At 38.7% G+C, this 25,387-nt stretch overlaps 1 protein-coding gene across 8 annotated transcripts in view; it reads left to right on the top strand.

Annotated features, from left to right (window-relative positions):
- Positions 1-740: 740 nt before the first annotated feature.
- Positions 741-25,387, top strand: part of map4k5 (mitogen-activated protein kinase kinase kinase kinase 5) — a 36,452-nt gene continuing 11,805 nt past the window's right edge. For 2 of the 8 annotated variants that reach the window (XM_016676301.1, XM_016676302.1), the window contains exons 1-23: positions 741-1,166; positions 1,538-1,764; positions 8,765-8,822; positions 13,981-14,071; positions 15,317-15,381; positions 15,468-15,523; positions 16,126-16,173; positions 16,742-16,784; positions 16,885-16,957; positions 17,034-17,165; positions 17,386-17,448; positions 17,538-17,619; positions 18,023-18,139; positions 19,520-19,598; positions 20,982-21,053; positions 22,279-22,340; positions 22,819-22,886; positions 23,244-23,282; positions 24,189-24,233; positions 24,324-24,366; positions 24,468-24,678; positions 24,798-24,821; positions 24,939-25,018. In XM_016676301.1, coding sequence (XP_016531787.1) covers positions 1,657-1,764; positions 8,765-8,822; positions 13,981-14,071; positions 15,317-15,381; positions 15,468-15,523; positions 16,126-16,173; positions 16,742-16,784; positions 16,885-16,957; positions 17,034-17,165; positions 17,386-17,448; positions 17,538-17,619; positions 18,023-18,139; positions 19,520-19,598; positions 20,982-21,053; positions 22,279-22,340; positions 22,819-22,886; positions 23,244-23,282; positions 24,189-24,233; positions 24,324-24,366; positions 24,468-24,678; positions 24,798-24,821; positions 24,939-25,018 — 1,659 coding nt within the window. In that variant the 5' untranslated portion in view covers positions 741-1,166; positions 1,538-1,656. The remainder of the gene's footprint in view (positions 1,167-1,537; positions 1,765-8,764; positions 8,823-13,980; positions 14,072-15,316; positions 15,382-15,467; positions 15,524-16,125; positions 16,174-16,741; positions 16,785-16,884; positions 16,958-17,033; positions 17,166-17,385; positions 17,449-17,537; positions 17,620-18,022; positions 18,140-19,519; positions 19,599-20,981; positions 21,054-22,278; positions 22,341-22,818; positions 22,887-23,243; positions 23,283-24,188; positions 24,234-24,323; positions 24,367-24,467; positions 24,679-24,797; positions 24,822-24,938; positions 25,019-25,387) is intronic. The other 6 variants (XM_007561854.2, XM_016676306.1, XM_016676303.1 and 3 more) reach the window with 5 other exon arrangements.

Raw genomic sequence — 25,387 nt, forward strand, 5'->3', positions numbered from 1 at the left:
CATTGCCCAAATGTTGGAACCTATGCTGCCTTCAGAGACATAACGGAGTTTTTTATGTGATAGGGAAAGGGAAAGGTCCTTATTTCGTCATTTAATCCCTTTGTGGTTTTCTTCGTTTCTGGCACATGGTCCTTCGAACTTTCCTTGAGAACATTTCAGACTTGCTCTGGCAAACAACAATTTAAAGTAATATAAAATAGTTTCTATCATCAGGAGATAGATTTCACGGTCATTTCAGTTTCATCAAAAATAATCTGTTATATCTGGACCAATAATAAATAGCATGCAACACAAAATCATAAATAAATGTTAACTAGATGTGAGCTTTAAGAATTATTATGACTAGCAACGTACTAATTTTTTTAATATGGATTTTAATTGTGACACTTTTGCCCTTACATAACAAACTGGTGTGCGTAGTTACAAAAACCTCTGTCTATTCACTCTATTGGTTCAAAATGAAAGTGGTGATGGACGAAACTGAACGAATTGACTGTAAATTAAACAAAACAAAAAAATAGTATGTCTTTAAAACAAAGATGTAATTTATTTAATTAAAGTTGAAGTCCATGTTATTGTGGCGATCGCATTTTATATAAATTATATAATCATTGTCGTGTTTTGTATGAGTAATCAGCATTATACCAATTCAGGTATTAACTAGCGAAAATTGCAAGTTTTATATGTGGATAAGAAGATACGGTGTTTAAAAAAAATCACCAGTCTAATTTTTCTTGGTACCCTGAATGCACCGTAAGACACAGACCATCGGCAGCACAGATTAGCAGGACACTGTTGCTTTAGAAGAGAGCGTTTTCCCTAACTAAATTCTTAAAACAGTTCATTTATTACCCCCGTGTGACGATGGAGTTCAACACATAATGTCCGAGCTTCTTTAAAGCTGCCAGCGGAGGGAAATGACATGTCAACGGGGAAACTTGGGGCTGAGATTTCTGGGGGGATTGAAGTAAACTGTGACGCCTGTTCTGCTCTGAAAGAGACGGAGTGAGCTGCAGCCAACTGAAGTTTACTACTGTTTCCTCGATAACAAAGGAGCAACATTTTTACTTTCTGAAGCCTTTATTCGACGCCACAACAATAGTTAAAGACTCGGAGGGGATTCAAAATGCAAGACGGAGGCATTTGGTGCGTTTGCGTTGAAAAAGGTAAGCCCAGTTTGAAGTTAAAAGCAGGCGGAGAGCTAAGCTTGTGTGTTAGCTAGCATTAGCCTATGTGCCCCGTCGCTAAGCCCTTGGCTGGCTGTGGCTATTTGCTGGAATGTCCACAATTTTCCTGGTAAAAGTATCGCAAAGTGATGCTTATAGATCGAGGCTGTTATAAAACAAACTCCTTTGAGCTAGAATTGATGACTCAACTGATCTTATGTGCTTGAACTATTGCGCCGCAAACAAAGAGAAATGTCACTCTAAGAACTCGTGTTTTATAACACTTGTTCTCTTTAAAGGAGAACGCGTAGTGGGATTAAAACTTTAATTTAGCCCTCTTAACACTTTCCCAAACTTTGTCTCTGCGTCAGGACATGAAGCTCAGAGAGGCGCCGTCTGAATAGCATTGGTCGAGACTGTCCTCCCAACCACCCACAGCACGTTTAATCAAGCCAACTAAATGTAAAGGATCCCTCGGTTTCAAGCCACCATGGATATCTATCCCCGGCCGAGCGGCGAAATTCAGAGGAGGAACCCCCAGCATGACTTTGAGCTCATTCAGAGGGTGGGAAGCGGAACATATGGAGACGTGTATAAGGTAGGCTCAATTTGCTGGTTCCCACAGTCTGTCACAGGAGCTGGAGATGGTGTGGTTTACCTAGTTCGTGACTAATCAGCCCATATAAACTGCGTGCTGTTTGTTTTTGTGAGCCATTATTAACATGTGACAACCACATTTGACTTTAGTGTTTGACTGAAGCCCAACATCCGTGTTTGTCCTGCAAAAGATAATTATGAGTATGGCTTCATTAAAATTGTGAGATTTTGGCTACATATAGTAATTTCCAGTATTATTCTTTTTTTTTTTTATCTTCTGCAATTTATGGAGCAATTAGCTGCTTAGCTAGTCAGCTGTTTGCTCAGGTAGAGCCTGCAGTCATTGACTTTGACATGCTGTTTGCAGCTTGCGACTTCAAAACAGTGTTACAGGAAGTGCCACATTTAGTTTCCAGACATTGTTTTAAGACAAGAACCTTTTACAAAAAAAAATTGCTTAATTCTCTTAAAAAAAGTGTAGCCGCTTCTGCCAGCTGACTGACAGTGCTCAGAAACAGGTAGGGGAGGGGAAGAGGTGCCTCACTCTGTGCTTCAGTGGGAAGACTTTATGGAGACTCCACATTTTCTGGGACATTATTTAAGGACTTGAGTTGGTAGCAAAAATGTTGAAATAGTTTTTTTATTAAATCATTGTATATTGTCATTCCTTAAACTGGTCATTGCATTTTATTAGTCGTTATTACTAAGTACCAAATGTTTTAGTAAATAATTAGTGTTTAGTTAATACTGACAGCTCAGTTTTCGCTCTGCAGGAACATAATGTCGCCAATAACCTCTGACATTTACGTTACATATAGGCAAAGTGCTGCCAAGAAGATCTGATGGAAATTAAAAGGCAAACAATGACGCTAACCAAACCGAAGTAGTCTGCAGTTGTTGTTTTCTTTTTATTTCTGAAACTGTGACAGCGGCACATGTTTGCAAACCATCAGTGTGACATTAAAAGTCTGACTGAACTTATGTTTTCTCACGAGTTTATTGGTTACTTTATACGACTTCTTTTGAGCTAGTGGGCTGCGCAAAAACCTTTTTCCACACATCAGTTAATCGTACATTATAAAAATCAACTGAGGTGTTGTAACCTAAAGTGCGGAAACGTTTTCTTTACCTCCTGGACTTGTTTCAGCCTCCCTGTTTTGACAGATCAGGAATTGTCCATTAAAAATAACTACAGACAGAAAATGGCGCATCAGATTTCCCCCCACAGTTATTTCCTTGAGTTTTATTTTCCTGGGCTGCCCCTTGCTTATTTAACCAGCTACAAACTCGCTGACCATCTGATCCAGAGGTGAAAGTACAGCCCGCCTGTCGTGGCCTCTATCCATACAAAGCTCCTCTGGCCAGCTCCCTGCCCGCCGCCGCCCCCAGACAGGCCACTGGTGGAATGTAGCGCCTGGTATTCACACTGAGCTCCCAGGCGGGACGGCTGCAGCGGGCTGAAATACGATCCAGCCCGTCTAAACACGTGCTTTACTAAAGGGTGTGTTCAGAGCTAAAATGACAGCGGAAACACCTCAAATAGGAAAAATGTCCCCGTTTAGGCTGCCTTGCACAGATCTGTCCCAACCTTTGGATAGTTACTGCAGACTTTTAAAGATGGCTGGGATGCTCCGCAGTAATAAGAACCCAATAGGAAATAAATGGATTTTGTTCAGCTTGTAATGCAGTCGATATTTCTTAAATGTTGGAGCAGGGACATGTTGACATTTATGCTTCTTTATTTCTTTTTTATTTTTAAAAGATATACTTAATTTTTTTTGTCAATAGAAAATGTTTTTTTTTTTCCATACAGTACAGGGTTTCCTTCACACACTGCAAAATAAAAGCTGCTACATCTTCAAAATGAAGATTTGTTGTTGTTTTTTTAAGTATGTTAAAACAATGTAAAGCATATATACAAACCATAAGCAGAGTTTGAAATTAATCTAAATAAATACCATAAAAAAATTTACATTGCATTGAAAAACCAGCAACACTAGGCAGCCAAGATAGTGCCTGGCTACTGTGTGCTGCGCTGCTCTCAGGAGTGAAGTAAAACTAGAGACAACCATCTGAAGTAGAGGCTAAAAACATTACCTAAGGAAGGTTGAGCTGAATTCATTTTTCGTTCAGGGTGTAAAAACGACCCTACTGTTAATTTATGTTGCTTTTTGAATGACGGCAACATAGTTAATTAATATAGTTACGGCCTTCCTGCGTAATGTTTCAGTTACAAAGGTTCCCTGGTATGTAATCAGCAGCGTTGTGTCAAACGTTGTGTTTAATATACTCTGTTTCACTGAAAACAACATCTGTGAGAGAACAGGGTCATAAATAAGCACATTCAACTGAGAGGCGCAATATTTCACCTGCTCCACGGATGAGTGTGAGCCGAGCAGGCAAGGTGTACCTCAGACGTCCACACAGTTCCTTTATTTTGTAATCCTTTCCAAATTAAAGTGGAGTGAAAACAGGTGCAGGATGTCTCTGTAGTTGTTTCCATCCGAACTGCCTGGATGGAAAACACAGCAGTGGTTGGAAGGCATCTCGGAATATAAGTCGCACCGAGAGATGAAGTTCTAGAAAGTTGTCAAGTGTTTCAACAACAATTCGCTTGTCAAAGCAACCCTTCAAGTAAGCTGCTTAAAGATGCAGAAAGAGTAATTCACCGTTTCTTCATCAGAGCTGTGCATTCTCACAAGCGTAAATGTTCCATCATGTACAGTCAGTTTACTTATTAATGATGCACGTGTCAGGAAGCTTTGGTCCTGCATACTCGATGCAGAGATGAGACGTCAGGACTTCTGCAGAATACATTCAGAGGTTTGTATTTATTTTCACAAAGCGTAGGAGATTCCAGCAGGCAAGTAGAGGGAGAATCATCCAAAACCTGAGAACTTCATTTTATCCTGTCTCGGGACAACAGGACTGAAAAACCTGCGTTTTATTGTCCCCTTCTTTGAATTTTTTATTGCTAATTAAATTGCAGGAGAATTCCCTACAGGTGATCTGAGCTTCACAAATCTAGAAGCTCACCAACGTATCACTCCTTTTTCTGTGAACACGTCCTGATGGGTAAAATGAGACTTAACGTCTTCTCGGAGATTATTGAAATTTTGTGCATAACAGAATCTGTGAGCCAGAAGGCAGTTTCATGTGAGGTTTGCGCTGTTGCAGCTGCTGCTGTTATTCTAACTAATTTCTCTTCTGCAGCTTGTGCATAATCATCTGGGTGGCTACGTCTGGCTGTTTCTCCCATTATTAATGATTGGCTATGTCTACTGCTGTTAATGGGATCTGAGGATAGGGTGAAGGTTGTGCCAGATTAATTCAGTTTGCTGCTCATTTGTTTAATATAGTGCCAGACTTATGGCATTTTGGAAGGTTTTCCAATTTTCTGTTTTGTTTATTTTCCTTCTCCTAATTTTCTTCTTTGCACAGAAGCATTTTGTGCGACTGCAGTACCTGTCTCCTTAAGACGTGTGGAAAATGTTGTTGCATGTTGCACCAACAGCATGTTCTCACAATATTAATATTTTTAATCATTAGCCACCCTTAGTTAACAGTTTAGATCTTCTTTATTTATGATTAGCTAAATATAAAATCAATGGTTATCTGAATTTTTATTTTTGCTGACAGACTGCTGTATTGCCTGGAAGTTTATTTTACAATAAAGCGCCAGCTAAAATCTATACAGAATAAGTTTGTATTTCCTAGAAAGTAACAATTGACTGTATAATTTTTTTTCTAATTTTGGCTCTTCCACCGTCATATGACGCCTCGGCAGTCCCTTACAAAGGAGTTCATTGCTGCAACTTTTCAGTTACTTTGGTTTTGTTACTATTTGCTAGAAACATCAGCACTGTAGCTAAAACCAGCAAAAATATAATAAGAGCATTTTTGGCCAGTTTTTTACATGTTACTTTGGTATTGCAAATAAAAAGAAGCTATTGGCGAATTGCTAATTGTAAATACAATAATGTTAATTCTAAATTTGTCAGGAATTGGATGTGAAATGAGGAACTGAGTCTCGAAAGACTCAACAGTTCACTGATGGACATAAACGTAAAAAGAAAAAGTTAAATTTTTCCAGAAAAGCTTTATTACAGTCATAGCAAAGTGAATGAAATAAAGTATTAAACAAATGAGTTGCAGTGACTCTAATCTCTTGTTGCGCACGGAGAAGCCGATGAAACTATTTTCTTCTCAAGTCTGACACAAAGATTAGTTTCGTCTCGTCAGACGTCTGTTGCACATCGTCCTCCTCCTCCACGTTCCATCAGTCAGAAGACATTACAGGTTTCTTCTAAAAGCGTCCTGTCAGCTGCATCTCTTACATGAACAACAATTTCAGAACTTCTCCTTTCCTGCTTCAGCTTTTTTTTTTTTTTTTCAAGTTGCTTACTTCAACTTTAGGAAGTGTAAAGTGAGACACAGGTTGCAAACAAGTGTGAAGTTACTAAACGCGCATACTTTAAAGCAGAACTGTCGAAAGGTTCCAGCGTAGGTGAAAAAAAATTGTTTCATAGCTGTGCAGACATGCAACAGAGCAATGCATGACAATCTGAAGGCCTCTTTTTGTTAATATATTCATTTTTTTGTTGCATTTCAAAGTGTACTACCAATTTATTTCCTTTGTTTGAATCTGGTAGGTGAACAACAGTGATGAACGTTGTTCACCTATAATGTGCCAGATAATGTGTTGCAGCAACACATTATCTGTAGGGTAAAACTAACCTGTCTCAGCTCACGTTCCCTTTTAGTGGGAGAACAATCCAACACTTGGTGAATTTTGCTTCTCAATGATAGGAAGAGCCGACATTGAAGCGAAGTCGCTATGAACGCTTGGCCGCCACAAGCCAGTTGTCCTGCTGGTAACTTTTCTGACACCTCCTGAAAAGATGGTGTCAGAAGAGACTGAATTATAAATCCATTAAAACGTACCACAAACTTGATTTAAGCTAAGCTCATTTGAGATATTTGAAGGTTTAAGGCTGACTTTGTTGAATAGCACTGCTTTTTGCAAGTGATGCTTTTTTTAATCATTATTCAAATAAACTAGGAATCTCCTGATATATCGATATCAGAAATCGGTTTGATATCAGCCAGTAAACGAGTATCTGATTATATTGGCTTTCCAGAAGATCTCTGGTCTGGTATTTAGTCTTCCAGCATTTCTATCTCGCAGACACACCCATTGGTTAGTAATAAATGGCTCAGTTGTTCTCACATCTATTGTTCTTTCATTGATACCACTTGATCAACCCTTTTCTAATATTCCACACTACAAAGCAAGTAATAAATGTATGTTTGATTCAGGCTGATATTGTATTGGAACAGTATCGGTATCTGCCAATTCTCAAAGCTGCAATAATCGGTATCGGAAGTGGAAAATCAGGACATGCCTGAAATAAATTGTAGAGGCATGGCTTGTGGGATCCAATCTATTTTATTTATAAATCGCCATAAAAAGCAAAACAAAAACAATAGGTTTACCAAAAGTGCTATACAATATGGACAAATAAAACCGAGACGATAATAGTATTAAGATCAAAACGTTAAAAGCAGAATAAGACGTACTAAAAAAGACGATAGAATTTTAAAAACAACAAGCCAACTTGCATTGTTTTAAAAGCCACTGAAGACAAAGTGTGTTTTGAAGAGACACTTATAATCTGGTAGAATTGGGGACCAAAATTGCAGAATTTGATACATTTCCAGCTGGTGCCGTTCTTTCACACTGCACTGTGTCAAAATGATCCAAGTTAATTGAAAAACCCATTCCCCACCTCCTAACCTGTGGAGGCGCTGCTCCGAAAATGTAAACAAAAATGGAGTGGCATCAGGTTTTAGAGGTTGTAGGATTTCTCTCTTGTCGTTGGTAACAGACCACTGGCCTTTTCTCTCTCTAACATTTATACTCTTGCATTTGTTTTGGTTCTCTTAACCCAGAATGCCCTGCGCTATATAGTCTGCTTCCTGCTTTTGGAGCGGTCTCCGATCTGGTTGCATTCACACATGCATTCGGACCAGACTTTCTAGAAAAACAAACTAGAGCTTCAATAAAGCTGTTTAAACAGGACTTTAAGGCCTGCACTCTTAAAAACGTATGGAGGAGCAGGACCATTAAGGCATTTAAAGGCCAAAAGAAGGATTTTAAAATCAATTCTTTGTTGCACTGACAGCCAATGAAGGGAGGACAGAACAGAAGAGACGTGTTGGTGTTTGTGGTTAAAAGCGTTTTGAACAAAGTGATCCCAGCATAGAGCGAATTGCAGTAACCTAGTCGAGTTGTGAGAAGAGAGCCAGGATTTTATCTCCAAATTGTGTTTTGACAAGATGGGTTTTAGCTTAGCAACCCGACGTAACCGGAAGAAACTTTTCTGCAAAACTCTCCTGGTTGTAGTGGTGTTGAGTGAGGCTGAGGTTTTAGTGTGCAGAAGACTTTTATCACTTTGCACAGAAGCAAACATCTCACCAAAATGACATTTCATTTTAATGGTCATTACGTTTTATTGGCTTTATATTGCTCATGTTTTATTTGCTCAGTGAGTTATTTAAAAAGGGAAAACAACAATGTGAAACCTTTCTAAACGTCCTTCAATTATAGTAAATTCCTTTCATTGCATTCTCCTTCTCTACTTTACAGCTTAAGCAGCGATTTCTGAATTGATTAATCTGCTGCTCAAAGCAAACATTTGGTCCATAATCCTCCTTTCATCTGATCCTGTTGGGGGTCACCATGATGCATCATCTGCCACCATTTGCTCTATAATGTCGGGTAATGGTGAAAAATGTGTGTCGCATCCAAACGAGTCTCATATCCAACATGTGGCATTAAGACAACTCTAATAAACTGAATCGGTTTACATTTTGTAATTTCATCATCATATGACTCAATTCTAAAAGCACCAATATCAACAAAGGTTCTGTGTTGTTTTGTTGTTGTTTTTTTTCCCCTCTTGTTGATTTGCTCCCAACTTTGGTCGTTTGTCTTTCAGGCTCGAAATATTCAAACAGGAGAGCTTGCTGCTGTGAAGATCATAAAGTTGGAACCAGGTAGGAGTCGATCGTTATCTTTATATGTCTGTTTTTTATCACACTGAACCGTTAAATTATTGGTTGTTCTCCTTCTAAAGGTCTGAATGTGTTTTTTTTTTCAACAATTTGAATTAAATCCAAAGGATGTCTTAAAAGAGTTTACAGGGTGTTACAGCTTTAATTGTTATCCCCGTAAGAAAGGAAATGTTTGACCTACAATCACTCTATTTTGTTTTGTTTTGTTTTATTGTGTGTGTCTGATGGGGTACAGGAAGACATTTATGACCGTGCCCAGCTCAGGGTCTGTGCCAGTAATGACCCAGTGACAGAGTTAGTGTGATCCAGATTAAAGGGATTACGAAGAAGAGCTTTGCACCATAGACGTGCAGACAAAACCGTGCTGATTACCGGCCAGGAAAGGAAGAGATTCACTTCTCTGTTTTTGGTTTCATTCATCTCGGCCCGGTCGGTCCTCCTGTGGGATGATTAATGTGCTTTGTTTAAATTACACACTTGTTTTGTTTCCTCTAAAGCCCGGTTGGATTAAATTATTAAGGTTTATCTCTTTCTTGATAAGATGGAAATAAAGAGTAATTTGACCTAAAATAATAACATTCTTTCAGAATGTGTTTTGGGAGATCAAGGATCCGCATAACTTAGTGAATTTTATGGCTTTCTAAAAAATATTTTGCATTACTTTGCAAGGCAGTGACTTTTTTTTTTACACTTAAATAGCCTGCCAATATATTAGCCTCATCAAGTCTGAGCAGGAGACTCCGCAGGCTTAACCCAAATTTCCTTGAATCAGAATCTTCATAGTGTCCAGTCAACCTTTGTTTTTTCTTTCTGGTTTATTTCCTCCCACCACTGAGTCTCTTTATCACTAAAGTCTGCCTTTTCTGAAACTCAGCAGTGTCCTTCTCTTCTGTGAGCTGCAAACTTTCCAGAAGGAGAACCCGCTCCAAGAGAGCACAACACAGAAGAATACAGATATTATATTTCATCTGTGTGTGAATCTCACACACAAGTCAGTGTTGCTTTAGCTTCTCATTGTTCTTGTTTATCCTTTTCCCCTTTGTGTTTTATTGCTCACAGCTGTTTTAGGCTTTAGCTTGTGCTGCTTCCTTTCCGTCCGTCAGTCAGCAGTTCTGCGACATGTTCTTGTTTTGATTCAGTTGCATTTTGTGATTTAGCGGTCTTGTTTACATCTTTGAATCACCGTAACTGAGGCCATTGGTGAACACAAGGTGTTGCTGGAGAGAAAACGGTACCGTTACACAGCAGCAGGAACATTTGTAGGCTTAGCATTAAAAACATAACGCATTTAAACTTAATTCTGCATGACTAGATTGAGTTCAGTTCAAAACAATACCGTTGTTGTTGTTGTTGGATGCCTCATTACTGGATTACCTCCCAACTCAAGCAGTTTTTTTCCCCCCTTTTTCTTGATTCTTGCAAAGAAAAAATGAATAATTGCTGATGGTGCGGTAATAAGCCACAATTAATTTAGTAAACAGCTGCCATTCATGTTTGATTCATTCATTGTCTTTTTTTACTTAAAGGTTTTACTCTTCCAGTGTCTTTCTTTAGAAGAAAGAGACCTTTTTTTTTATTGTACAGCTTTTTGTACAAGTCATTTCTCTGTGCCAGAGGTGAACCGCTTTGGGTGGATCGTGCAATCCGACAGGTTAGACGAGAAGTCGTAGTGCTGGCATGAAGTACACAGCTGGGAGTGTTGAGGCCCCCGGGGCTGCAGAGCTCTGGGGTTCATCTAACTGATCGTTGAACAAAGTGACAACCAAAATGGCGTCAATGTTAGTTGTTTTTCTTTGTTTTTGCTAACCTGACGCACCGAGTCTTGCACTTGTTGGTTTTTCTCAAACGACGTGACAGCTCAAGCTTCTGTTTAACGGATTTAAACAAGCGGTGACTTAGTTTTCCAATTTCTACCCAACATATTTCTCATTCAGACCTCTAAATCTAGAAATAAGCATTCTTTATGAAACTTAACATCTAGAGACTTGTACGCAATGAATAGAAATTTGACACAAAGAGCAAGAATGTGTGTATTCAGAGTAGAGAGGAAGTGGCTACATACTCAGGCCTAGCCTCATCAAGAAGAGACGTCTGTGGGGTGACAAGTTACTTTTTTTTCTCTTTTAGGTCAAGCTTAGTCACGTCATTGCAATTTGCTTAAAAATTTGTCACTCTTTGCTCTCTATCATTAAGTGCATCTGAAAACAGCTCCAGTAGTTCCTCCTTCTGTTTGCACACACTGTACACATGCATTTTTTTTAATCCTGCAACTTCAGTTCCAGGCCTGATGATGTTTATTGCTGGAAGGTTTGTCTCTTCTAAGCATTCCTTCAGACTTAAATTTAAGCAGGTTAACGTCCAGCGGATAATTTGTTGTCTGTATCACTGTGTAGAGCGACAAATATTTATAACGCTTTAACCTTTTCCACTTAAAACAACCATAAACTCCGATGTGCTTCATTTGAAATTTAGTGGTAAAACATGTACACAGTTGTAAACTGGAACGAGACATGACGCTTTGTAGGACATGTAGGAACTTTCTCGGGGGCGGGAGGAAGATGTTTTTATTTTATTTTTTAAATTTGATTTAATAATGAGGGTCCATCTGAAAATATGAGTTTATGGGGTAGGAGTTCATACGTTTCTTTCTTTTTCCTACTCCTTTTCAAGCATGTTATATTGTGGTACAAAATGCTGCTATTATGTTCGAAATAAATAAATAAATGAATGTGACCAAATTCAACTTTACGGCCAAGATCAGATTGATCGTTTCAGGCCTAAATGTGATGAGGTTGAGTTATTTTTCAAAGAAGAATATTAAGCAATGTGCAAAGTTGGTAGAGACACAGTCTGAAAAACTTTGAGCTGTAATTGTTGCAAAATGGTTCTGTGGAGTATGAAATTATGGATGCTGAGTACAAATGCATGAAACACTTTATTTTTTTAAAATTATGGTTTAAAAAAAAAACCTGTTCTAGATCATGACCTGCATAGTTTATGTTGTAGAGCTCTGCACAGCTGCACTATACTGGTTAGACTGAGTTTTGGTGTTTTTTATGAGTCTATATGAGGAGCACTGTTTACATCCTGAAAACAGAATTCTCATATTTGGTTTTGGGAATTCTGCACATTCTGTTTGCAGATATTCTGCCTTTAACTCGTCATTGCATGGAAATAATGTTTTTGTGCAGCGCCTCATAGCCGGATACTTCTTAACCTCCTGTTAATACATTCCAGGTTGTGTGTGCACAGCTGGGAACAACTTGGCTTAAATGTTTCTTTTCTTCACTTCCTACTGGTCGTGTGCGTTGCAGTACAGTCAAGTGGAAAGTTGCCCTGGAAATTGGCCTGTACTGCAAGCTTTATATGATGGTTCCCGTGTTGTACTCGTCTGCTCTGTAGTTTTTATTATTAGTGATGAAGAGCTGGTTTGTTTTGGTATTTCTACTAAGTAAATTGAGTCTTTTTGAAGACTGAAGCTTGCATATGCCACTATATTTTTTTAACCTAGCCTCATTAAGATGTTTTCAACACATCAGTGACTAATAGTCTTTTTTTTAAGTGGTGTGAAAAACCTCAAACCAAATCAGTTGACTGCCAGTGTGTCTGTTGCAATAAGCAATCAATTAAGTCAAAACTATTTGTATAATACATTTCAGCAACAAGGCAGTTCAAAGTGCTTTACATCATAAAAACATCATACAGTCATCAGTTCTGAAATGAGCAATAAACATTACATTTTGTCAAATGCCATCATCAAAATCATCTAGTAAATACACATCAACACACCGATGAGTTTCTCGAATGCTGCTACATTAGTCCTTTAATCCTGGAAATGTTCTTCAGTTGATGGAAGGCTGACTTTGTAACAATCTTTATGTGGCTGTGAAGGTTCAGGTCAGAGTCCATCAATTGGGCCTGATCTCTAGTTTCTAGCTGTGATAGCTGAATCTGTGACTCTAGATTGTTTCTTTTTAGGTCCAAAAATAATAACTCTGGTTTTGTTTCTGTTCAGCTGGAGAAAGTTTTGGCACATCCACACATTTATCTGTTCTAATAATCTGTCTAGTGCTTGGATGGATTTGAAGTAACCTGGTGGCATCGTAATGTAGAGCGTAGTTATGGTAACTAATCTCATTTCTTGTTATAACCTGAGCTGGTGGGAGCTCACGGATATCTAAATAGGAGGGCTCCCAGGATTGAACCTTGGGGGACTTCTGTCCGCTTCAATGAGAAATTACCTGTCGGCACAAAGAAGTCTCTTTTCTTTATCTAAGATTCAAACCAGTTGAGAACTGGACTGGCGAGTCCAACCCAACTCTCCAGTCGTTTTAGTAATATGTTGTGGTCAAACAGTGTCAAAAGCTGCACTGAGGTCCAACAGAACCAGCACTGTGGTTCTTCCACAGTCTGTGTTTATATGGATGTCATTGAACACTTTGACAAGGGCAGCCTGAGTACTGTGGTCGGCCCGGAAACCAGGCTGGAAGATGTTAAAACTGCTGCTGGTCATTGTTAAAAAGCTATTTATCTTTTGAAACTGCTTTTTTCAATAACTTTGCTGATTAATTGAAGTTTTATTGCATGATCAATTAAAGTGGCCTCAATCATTCCCATTATTTTATTCATTTATTTATTTATTTTTTGCACAATTTGTTTAGAGATTTCATAATCCATTTTAATTATGGTTTCGGTTGTGTGTAATTTTTATTTTAGTTTGTTGTTTGGGGTGTTTTATTTCAGATGTTTAAAATATCTTCCAGTTCCAGTGTGAAGTTTTCTGTACAAAATGAAAGTTTTCGGTCTTTGAGAGGGTGAACTTGCATTATTGTGCCAATTTCAACATATTACTTGAAAATGATCTCAAAACGACAATATTATCATTTGTAGCAATAAGTATGGGGGCAATTTATCATCTAGCTAAATTTATTATCGTGACAGTCCTAATTTATATATTTATTGAATTGTTTTTGTCCTTTACAATTCCTTGTCTTATTGTTTGCCCTTTGAGGTCTAAATATATAAAGGGCACTGTAAATAATTTTATTATTACTATAATTTTCATGCAGTCCAATTATTTCTCAGGTTTAAGTAAAATGAAATGATTTTTATTTTTATTTTTATGCCTCTTTGTTTTCAGGAGATGACTTTTCCATCATTCAGCAGGAAATCTTCATGGTGAAGGAATGCAAGCACCACAACATTGTGGCCTACTTTGGGAGCTACCTCTGGTAAGAGCCAGCTGGAAATAACTCTGCTTTTGTTTTCTTTTTTGTCTTTTAATCCAGACTTTTCTGCTCTCTCCCAGTCAGTCCACGGTGAAACACTTACAAAACGTAGACGCCACCTTTTATTTTTTAACCAACCGCCACACGTTGTTGTGTATTTAACTACTTCATCACACTAAAGCGTGAAACTATGACTCAAGGGTTTCAGGCTAACTTCAGTGCCTGGGTGCCGCTTTTATGTTTTACAGGGGTCCGGGTTTTTTTGAGGCTTTTTTATCTTTTGAGGAAGTACACTCGGTCCGCCCAAAACTGCCGCAGAGTTCCAGCAGGTTTAACTGGATTTGAAGGCTCTGAACTGTTTTTTATATGGCTGTTAGCTCAAGCTTACAGGTTGCAGCGCAGCAGGTATGTCTTGTGTAGTCTTGCTGCACAGAGCTCAGCTGGGTACAGTGGAACAATGATGACCAGCCCCACCATGTATTAATTACAGGAACTACGGTTTTGTGTGGCAACATTGGAGGTTATGTTTAATGTAATAACTCGACTTGTTTGCACACCAAGCGAAAACAAAAGGTGTGAAAAAGTAGCGAGCTAGAATAATGTCTTCTGCTTCAACAATCATGCTGTTTTCTTAGTTACGTTCATCCCATAATTAGATCATAGATTAAACATCTGGTACCAGGCTAGACATCCTCTTTACTTGGTTTAAGAAAACAACTAAGAAAAGTTTAGACAGAAACCGTCTGCTCCTGCTTTGGCAAATTTCTCATATTGAAAACTGCAAACTTCAATGTGTTTTTGAGGGAATTTTTTTTTTTTGTAATAAGGCGGATAGTAGCTCATAACTGTGAAGGAGATAAGAACAAATGAACAGAAGGGAATGCATGCAAATGTGGCCTTTGTGGTGAAGAAAAGCAGTATTGAAAGAATGTCATAGGAAGTCCTATATGCAGGTTCCCACCAGCGATGTGGGAGAAAACAGAAAACATGTAACAGAAAGTGCTCAGGTCATATGAGTCAAAATTAAATTATTTGGCATATAAATAAAATATTTGGTAGAAGATTAGCAGTCATGACACAACATCTCCATGGTTGCAGCATCAAGCTGTGAGGATCCTTTAGCTCTGCATGGCCAGGGCTTTGGATATGAATACATATGAACTTTGTTTTGTATCTCAACTGACCTACAAAATGTATCCAAAGGTAGATGTTTGATCTTATTATCTGATTTTTTTTTCTCTCTTCAAGTCGAGAAAAACTTTGGATATGTATGGAGTACTGTGGTGGAGGATCCCTGCAGGACATTTATCACGGTGAGCCGATTCCTTCTGTTTCTGAAAAGTCTTCTTTTTGAGCTTTACTGTCTGAACAAGAACTGAATGATCTCATGTTTTTACAGTCACGGGGCCTCTGTCAGAGCTCCAGATTGCATATGTCTGCAGAGAAACCTTGCAGGTAAATGTATTCCAAATTAGGAACGCAAGTTATATATTATTGTGTAGTCTTAGTTTTATTATTATTATTATTATTATTATTATTTCTTATCGATCAACTCATGATTAATCGACAAGGGGCATTTTCTTGAAAACCTAAGTTTTCTCTGGTATCAAGAGGGCTGGCTATCTTTCTGTAGCATAAAGGGTTACATTTTTCGTATGTTGAATAAAAAAGAAAACTCAAGCTATTAAGGTGAAACTTCAGGAGTTTGACGAGTGTTTATATTTCAAAACTGAACCAGAACAGAATAAATTTTATTTTTCATCCCACGGATGAAAAACGGATGATCTGTTCGGACCATTTCTCTTTCCTGTTCTGGCATGGCCCTGCCATCTTTGTTTCTGTATTAACTGGTTCCACTCAGTGGCGCCCTCTTATGAATGGCAGCCAAACTACAAGACTGTAAGAAGGTCTAAGCAAACCTTATTAGTTGATCGATTCAAACTAATTTTAATCTCATAAACTATTATTGACAATTAATTGCAAGTTGTTGTTTCATTAATATAGAGGTGTATTATTGTGTCTAGTCAATTTTTAGCTGAATATTATTTCTTTTACAGGGTTTGGGGTACCTGCACATAAAGGGCAAGATGCACCGTGATATCAAGGTATTATTACTTTCATCTTGTCGTCTTCTAAGATTAAGGCAACACTTGTGTAAGTGGGTAAGATTTATAGACGCAGCAGCACTAGTGTAAATATCCGCAAATGCATTAGTTGTTTCTGAAGAAGTCCGTTTTCGTGAAACTCTTTCACCCACCTCCCTGCCTTCACCGCAGCAGAGGTGCGAATTTAAAAGGATATGGGCCGCTACAGCTGCAGTTTTAGGTTTCAGTTTGTGCTGGATCGTGCGTCGTGCATGCTCAAAACGCTGGAGCCTCACTCATATGCGTTATCAAAAAGGTCAGGGCTGGGCCTATTATCTTTTCTCAGCTCTATGCAACAAGCGCTTCCTGTTTCCTCTACTCTCACCACAGGATGCTACCACGGAGTCCGTCAGTCACAGCCAACATAAACAATGCTAAAAGCTGCGATGGCGATGTAATTTTACTAGAAGTTGGACCAGATATAGTCGTTGATTCAATCAGAGCAGCTGCTAGTGGCAGAGACTGGCCACCTTGTTATGAAACCCCTAACACCAAGCTTTAAAAACTTGTTTTTGGGATTCGTCAACAGGGCGCAAACATACTCCTAACAGACAACGGAGATGTGAAGTTGGGTAAGAAACTCATCACCAAATTTATGTTGCTTAGAGTTTAAAATCAGTTGTTTCATGTGCATGACACGATCCAAAAAACTCTCCCAAATTTTTGTTGCAGCTGACTTTGGAGTTGCTGCCAAAATAACAGCAACCATTGCGAAAAGGAAGTCCTTCATTGGTACACCTTATTGGTAAGTGTAGCTCCTGTAAGTGTGGCGATGCCAGCGGCGAGAGAGACGCTTCATCTCCAGTCTCTTCTTCGTTCAGGATGGCTCCTGAGGTTGCAGCGGTAGAAAAGAATGGCGGCTACAACCAGCTGTGTGACATCTGGGCCGTTGGCATCACATCCATCGAGCTGGCGGAGCTGCAGCCTCCGATGTTTGATCTGCATCCGATGAGGTATGTCGTATCCGTAGCAGCCATCGGTCAAACCTTCCTCATGTGATTCTCGGCCCGCTTCCTGCTTTTGTTTTTCCTCGAGGGTTTTATCACGTCTTGGTGACTTGTGCGGTTATCCTGTTAAAACAAAGTATGCTTAGGTTATGAATAGAACATGAAGTATGTTGTTTCACTAATTTTGGGACACCTTCCTTTTGACTCGTTGCTTTGTTTTGTCCAGGGCTTTGTTTTTGATGTCCAAGAGCAATTTCCAGCCTCCTAAGTTAAAAGACAAAAACAAATGGTGAGTATCTGGGGAACAATGCATGTTCTGTCAGTATGACTGACACTTAGGGTCATTTATTTATTCAAGCATGGATCTTTGTCCTATAGGTCTGCTGCTTTCCATAATTTTATTAAAGTCTCTCTCACAAAGAACCCAAAGAAGCGGCCCACCGCAGAGAAACTTCTACTGGTACGTTTTTATTATTGGATGGATAAAAACAGTAAATTTGCTTGTTTGACTAACTGAGATCATTATAGTGGAGAAATGTATTCTTATAAAGAACTTGAACCCAACCAGAAGAGAAAGTTTTCACCGGTTCTGTCTGTCTGGTTTTGTTTACCTTTTGTTCTTTAGGGTCTTTTAGAGAACTATATATTCGCTTTCCTTTTTTTTTTTTTAGGTTTTTGTTTATATCATACGGTTCCCTAAAAATGACTCTTCTGTCATCCCACAGTAACGGCCTCTAAGAATACCTGTTCCTGCTGTGTAGTTTTCTTTATGTGGTAGTGATTCTGAAATTGATGCTAAAAAAAACTAGCATTCTCCACTGCTAGTCTTAAAACAATGTCTTTCTTCCTGCTTGTTTTGCCAGCATGTGTTTGTGGCTCAGACTGGGCTAACCAGGAGGCTTGCTGTTGATCTGCTGGATAAGATGAATAACCCAGACAACCACCAAAATTACAGCGAAGTGGACGATGACGACCTGGAGGTAACGTGGATTCTGTCTCGTGTGCACTTTTTCAAAATTTTGTCATATTAAAACCACAAACGTACATTTGTATATTTTATTAGTTATTTATGTGATAGGTGAACCCAAATTAATACATGACTGTGAAGTGACCTACTTACTAAATACAATTTATGGTGGAAAACACTTAACTTTACTTTAAATACACCATCCTCATGGTGAAATATGGCGCTGGCGGCATCATGTTTTGGTGATGTATTTTATTATTTCGGTCATTGTACATTCATGTGTCAGAAACGGCCAACGAAAGTCTATTTAAATCCAGTTAACAACCTAAATTCAATTGGACTTATTAAAAATGAACATTCTCTGTGCTGTGTTGCGAAAGTAGGTAAATTTTTTTAGACCCCAAAGCGTACGCAACGGAAACCGTGGCAACATGTGAAAGTTTGTGGTTGCAGCGTTTAAGAATGTAAACAAGTTAAAAGAGTATTAGTACTTTTTGCAAGGGAGCCTAGTTTTGATTGTTTAAGATGCAGTGATAAATCTAAATGATTTAGCAGATTTGGTAACACTTTATTTGACAGGTTGTGCATAAGACTGACATAACACCTGTCATGAACATGAAGGAGTCTTTATGAATGTCTAAGACTGAAGTCATGAAGTGTCATTCGGTAAGTGGGAACACTATTAATGCAAAGTTGCACTAAATGTTGCATTAAATGTCCATTAAAAGTGTAAACTTTGCATTAATAGTGTAATTATTTACAGAATCACACTTCATAACAACAGTCATAGTCACAGTCATTCCTGTAGACTCCTTCATGTTCATGACATCATGTTTTTGGCAACAAGGCAGTTAAAGGTGCTTTACATAATAAAAACTCAAAAATACAGTCATAGACTGCACAGTCTTTGTGAAAACAGATACTTCGTACAGTTATTTCTGCACCTTTAAGGCCCCTTGACTTATTGAATCTCCCCAGCGACATTATTATTCCAATGGGGGTCTACATCACATCTCTGTGGCAGCCAAAGAGGTGGTACCAGCACCATTTAAGAGGCCATTGTGCTTTTCTCACACTCACAGCAGCAGCACTGTCTTAGCCATGGCAAAGGAAAAAAGAAAACAAAAAAAAAACACCCAAAGGCTATTGACTGCAAGCAATGGAGCTTGTAACAAACATCCAGCCTCTGGGATGCATATTAATGTGGTGATGCACAAGAAATGCAGTTCTCAGCAGTGGATGGATGACTGGCAAAGTTTCCAATTATTTCTTGAGATTATTTCAAAAGAAAATGTCACAACCGTCCCAAGTGACTCAAGTTGGTACAGTTTCACTATTGCTTCATTTTGAAGACTCTTGCTGCTTTAATATCTCGTTTATGAAATTTTTCCAGCCCGTCTCTGTGGGCCGACACACCATCCGTTCCATCAACAAACACCCTAAAGTGGAGAGGACGCGCTCCGAGATCGACTGTGAGTGCACACACACACACACACACACACACACACACACACACACACACACACACACACACACACACACACAAACTCCGCCCGCTCCGGGTCGTGCGTCTGTGACATCACCAGTTATTGTGTCAGTCAGCCCAGCGAGTTTTCTGACAGTCATCCCACTAATCTCATGTCGGCGCCTGGCGTGTTTCCAAACCACCGTTTCTAGTAGCGTTTAGGTTATTGTTCAGAATCTCTCAGTTCAATTCGGTTTTGATTCTTTGAATCACAGTTTGATTCAGTATCAAATCAATTCTTTTGAATAATCTCAGTTTCCACAAGAGAAGGACAATTGTTTACTTTTACATACATTTGATTTCCATTTTAATGTAGTGCCGTCTTTAGAGATGCTGATCTTGATATTGAAAAACATTATAGATCCTGTAGCAACAAACAGTTCACTTCCTGAACTATTTGAAAGGAAGCTTGTTGCAGTTCATGTTTGACCAGGACAGTTAAACTATTGTTTGTCAGTTTCTGTATTATTTATTTTAAATTGGTTGTTCTACTCCTCATTTCACTTACTGAACAAATAAATTTAAAGTTGCGATGTTTTTGTACATCTAGCCAAGATTGTGAAGCTATAAAGTGTGTTGTACTGGTGATCAGTTATCAAATGCATTTATAATTCAGTACAAGAAACATTTTGAACATCGTTATTCTGTATCGCATTGGTATCGGCCAAAACTAAACCTCAGACATCGGTATCAGAAGTGAAAAAAGTTTCATGTTCTAACTTTTGTACTCTCTATTGAGCACAAGTGTTATTGTGTTACTGTTTTATTTTCAGGTATTTCTAAAAAATTGTTCATGTACAGACTGATAAAGTAATGTTTACAACCACAGCTGCTAACATGGGCAGGAAAAATAAAAAATAAGTACTACATAAAGTTATTAATAGGTACTTCAATTAATTTTTTAGTAGGCTTCTTGTTCCTCAGTCGAAGTATTTAAAACGATACAAAACAGAATCAAATTGTGACCCGAAGAATTGAGATCGACTCTTAACGAAACCCAGCCCTGATTGTGTTAAAGCTTGTCTGAAGGGTCATGAAGGTCACTAGGAGGATTCAGTTTCAGACGATCCAGTCTAATAGTGACATCCTAATGTTGCCACACCCTTCAGGGAAGCTGATGCATTGTTGTAGAGAAGGTAGAACCCTGTGTTGTGTCTCGCTTGTCAGCAGGTCGCAGCCATTAATCACGTCATGGGCGTCTGACGCTGGCGAATCTGCCTGATATCACATTTGTTTGTCATCACTCATACCTTTAGTGCAATCATTCATTCCAGATCTGCTGTTTTATCTCATTGTCTGATTACTATCTGACCTTCCCTCCTTCACGAAGCGAACAGTGGATCAGGCCTTGACCGTCCAGTCTCGAGTCCTAGTGACTCTGAGGGAAACAGGGGGGATGCAGGTTAGTGGCAGTGCAGTGAGACAGTGTGTTTTAGTTCCCAAACTTTTACTGTATTACAAAGAAAAGACATACAAGAGCCTTGGGTTTGAAATTCATGTGACACTTGAGATGAGTTTTCTGCATGGAGCGGTTGGCTAATGTGGCTGTAGCTTGATGAAAGATAAGTGATGCGGGTCTGTGACGTCTCTATTTTTGTCACGCTGGCGAAGAGAAGACTAACAAGGTGCTGACACAGAAGTAAAGTTTTCACTCGGATGTGAAAACCCGATCCCTCTGCTTTGCTTGAAACCTCTCATCTGTAGTTTCGTTGGGCATCACCTCACCTGCCACTCTCCCACATGATCAGCCTCAAAGAGGGGAAACATTTGAAAGTCTTTGCTCTGAAAGGTTAAACACAAAGTTCCTTTGTTAGCGGAAAGCTGATTATGTATTGGCAGGTATTGCAGGATTTTTTTAAAAACTTTGCATTCATTCTGGACTCTAAAGCAGCTTCTCCTACTGGATTAGATGATTGATGCAATGTGACCCAGAACCCAAACTAAGAGGATTTCTTTCAATAGTTGTTTTTTTTACTGTTTCAACATTTCCAATATGAACAAATCCTCTTTGTTTTTAGACTCCAAACTCACTGCAAAAACATAAAGTCTTTTCAAGTATTTTTTTTTTGGTGCAGTTTCTAGTTCAGATATCTTGAAATAAGACAAAACTAACTTACAAAAAACATTTAATCAAGATAGAGGAGCTTGTTTTAAGTCAGTAATTCCTTAATATTGATTAAAAAAAAGTACTACTTCCACTGGCAGATTATTTCTCTTTTTGGGAAATAATCCTATTAAAAGTAAAATAATCTGCCAGTGGAACTTCTACTTCAATTTTAAGGAATTAGTTCCTTAAAAAGATATTTTGCTGCAAAAGTTTCATCCAAGTTAGTTTTGTCTTAGTTCAAATTTACTGAGAACTTTGCTCTAGAAACTAGAAACTAAAGCTTTAGTCCACACAGCTGCTCCTTGAATCACCAGCAGCAGTTCAAACGTATTTCGATCTGTTTCTGCCTGCGGTTTTTCTTTTTTGTTCATTATGTTCTCTGTGGTGTTTATCAAAGCACCTGGTAGCAACACACTGGAGACTTGTTGTCAATATCTGGGTGTCTTGAGTATTGATGCCCTCTAGTGTTAAAGGTGAGAAAAAGGAAAACCAACTGAAGTCGATGTTTTTCCATTCGCAGTTGACAAGGTCCAATTTCAGGCGCCTCTTCTCCCAAAGGAAACTGAAGCTCATTCTGAAATGGTAATAAATATGGTTTGCTAGTTGAAATCAATATTTTTTATGTTTTAAAAAAAATATTACTTGGTGATTCTTTTGTAAACATAAAGTTAAGCCAAAACTTCTTCATACCCCTAACAAAATTAGCTTATTAATACAGCCAGGAAGATTAGAAATTACAGGCATCTCCCAAAAATATTGTTTAAAAAGCAAAAAAAAAAAATTGGGGGGAAAAAAAGATTTTATCTAAAATTAAACAACAAAATGTGTCAGTTTGTTTTTGTTGGCAACAAGGCAGTAAAGTTCTTCTTATGACTGCTGAAAAACGGCTTTTTACATGTTTTTGTATGTTTCCACTCATTACTTGTAGTCAGAATAAACAAGTTGGCATAATTAATATTACTTTAACTCTAAACCATTAAGCGGTATGAATAATTTTGGCATTAACTGTATGCATTTTGAAAGCAGAGTCCTGTCTGAATGCATGGTTGCCTCTCTGCAGGATGTGAATAAAGATAATGACTTCCCTTCCCCATGGAGCCCTTTTGCAGATGGAGGAATAACAACCAGGTACTCTATGGAAACTGTTGTCATGGGAACTGCTCGTATTTACGCTCCGCCTCTCTCGCTACCCGGCTTTCATGATATAATGCACCTTTTGAGACTAATGCGCAGTAACGGATCAAACGCATGATTGATTTCCTGCTGCATCTCTTCTCTACTAATTTGTCGGGTTTTTGTAGCACTAACCTGCTTTAGTCACTGTGGTTTAATGCTGATGGTTATCACTCTCCCTGTCTGGAGCTCAGGATGTTGCGTCAGTCTTTTAAGCCCTTCTCACTTGTTGTGTACTTTGACTTTTTGTTTATTTCCCCTCCACTTTTCTCTGTCCTCTTTCTGCCTGTCTCTCACCGTCGTCCTTCAAAGGAGCCTTCTCAAAAGCGTTGAGGATGAATTGTTTCAACGGTAACACTAACAGCTGTCCCACCTTACACTAGCCACTTCATGCTTTGCTCTGTCACTTCCCTGTTTTTCTTTGCATTTGCCTTATCCGATCAACTCCCACCACTTTCATTTTTGTAGCATGTGTTGATGTGACGGTAGAGCGCGTGATGCTGTGTCGATATGCGAGTTTGCTGTTAGTTCAGGGTTACGGCGTCTTGCTAAAGTTCTCACATCCTTAAACTTTTTCGCGTTTTGTCATGTTGCACCTACAAACTTCAAGAGTTACACAAAGTTTCACATCTTTGGAAAGTCACAGGGCAATTAAGCTGTTTTAAAATTTATAAATTGAAATCTGAAAGAGTTAGTTTATATTCATTCCTCTTCAGATGTATACATTTGGTTCATATTGATAAGTCACACCCAGGTGGTCTGTTGCTTTATTATTATTATTTTTTTACTCAATGGAGGCAAATTCAGAATTAAGACAATATAATAAAAATGAAAAATCATGCATCTCCCTCAAGCAGGGTCTATCGAAGTTTTTATTTATTTTCAGTTTGTGAATCAAGTCCTTTTGATTTAGCCACTCACACTTGTGAAATGTTAGTATCATCTTTTGAATATTTGGAAAATCTAAAAATATGTACATATTATATTACCTGATAGTTTCTCTTGATGCATCACATAAAATGACAACCCACTGAAAAGGTTTAAGTGGTAGAAACACTTTTTCTGGACAATCTCGAATAAATCTTTTTTTAATTTATTCGAAATTGGGATTATCGTCTTTAAATCGAGGATAAGTTATAATGTAGCTCTTTTTTTCTTCTCCCTTTTGTGTAAAGAATAGATTTAGGAGAAGTGCGTTCAGTCAGAGCCTGTAGAGTTTCCCACTTCACTCTGATTCTTTTTATCCATCATCCACAGTGGACACATCGCCCATCTGGAAGATGCCTTTGAAGAAGTTGAGCTGTAAGTGATGTGCATAAATGTTTGCATACGTTCATGAGGAAAACATAAATTTCCTTGTTGAGTATCTTTTTGTCCAAAAATCTATTTCAGGTCAACACTTAAACCAGGCGTACCTCCTCCTCTGCCCCCGAAGGTAAGGCGGTGTTTCTTCTGTCGTTCTCCTGTTTCTACTGTGAAAAAGACTCAAAAGTTTTACTGGAGTTTGTTTGTTTGTTTGTTTGTTTGTTTCCTCAGCCACGAATAAGCAGCCCGTCGGAGGAGCTAGGACTGAACGAAGAGAGGTCGCTGACAGTTCGTCGGCTCCCGAACTCGGAGAACGGCCCCAGCCAGGCCGCCCGCAGACAGAGCACGCCCGAACAGAGCAACAGGGCGGAGCATTCGTCGTCCGACTTCCTGTCGGCGAGTGTCAGCAGCCCTGGCGGCTTATCTCACTCCTCTGATGCTGGTGAGTCTTGGATGACTTGCATTTTGCGCTGCTCTTTTGTTTTTGTTTTTTGAACCTTTACCACTGGTATTCTTGAATTATTTTAGTCTCTAAATTCAAACTTTCTCTATTTTCACAAGCTCCAATTAAATGTGAATCTAAAGGTGAGGTAGTCTGGTACGACGTGCTGTGATTGTAGGAATTACACGTTATTTTGCTTATTGATGATGACCGACAACTTCCTGTCAAACCCTCGGTTAACTTGCTTCGTTATGTGACAGATTATGATTCAGATGGAAGTGTGAACGGAGATGGTCCTTCACCAACACCACAGCACCGGAAGGAGAAAAAGGACTTCCCTGTGAGTTGAAAGATACTTTTGAGGAATAGTTCATCACAGCGTTTTAGCTCTGATCTGTAGTTTTATGACTAAAGACCATATTCATTGCGTTGGTTCTAACACTAATTTCTGAAAGTGAAAACTTAGTTTCTCAGAATATATTAAAAATATTGTGAAAAAGTTAATTATTGAAAACTCATGGACCCAAATCAGCTATTGAGCTGAAACACTTGTACTGGTTTTCTGAGCCTCTAAATGGTCTCAGTGTGGCTCAGAGGGACAGTCGATGCTGACAGGAGGAGGGGACAAGCTGGTTGTTCAGGGTGATGCATCCAACCACGTTTATAGAAAGTTTAGTGGAAGGATAAATTGCAACAGGCCCAACAACCC

This window comes from Poecilia formosa, unplaced genomic scaffold (assembly GCF_000485575.1).
Source record: "Poecilia formosa unplaced genomic scaffold, Poecilia_formosa-5.1.2 Scaffold131, whole genome shotgun sequence".
Classification (NCBI taxonomy): Eukaryota; Metazoa; Chordata; class Actinopteri; order Cyprinodontiformes; family Poeciliidae; genus Poecilia; species Poecilia formosa.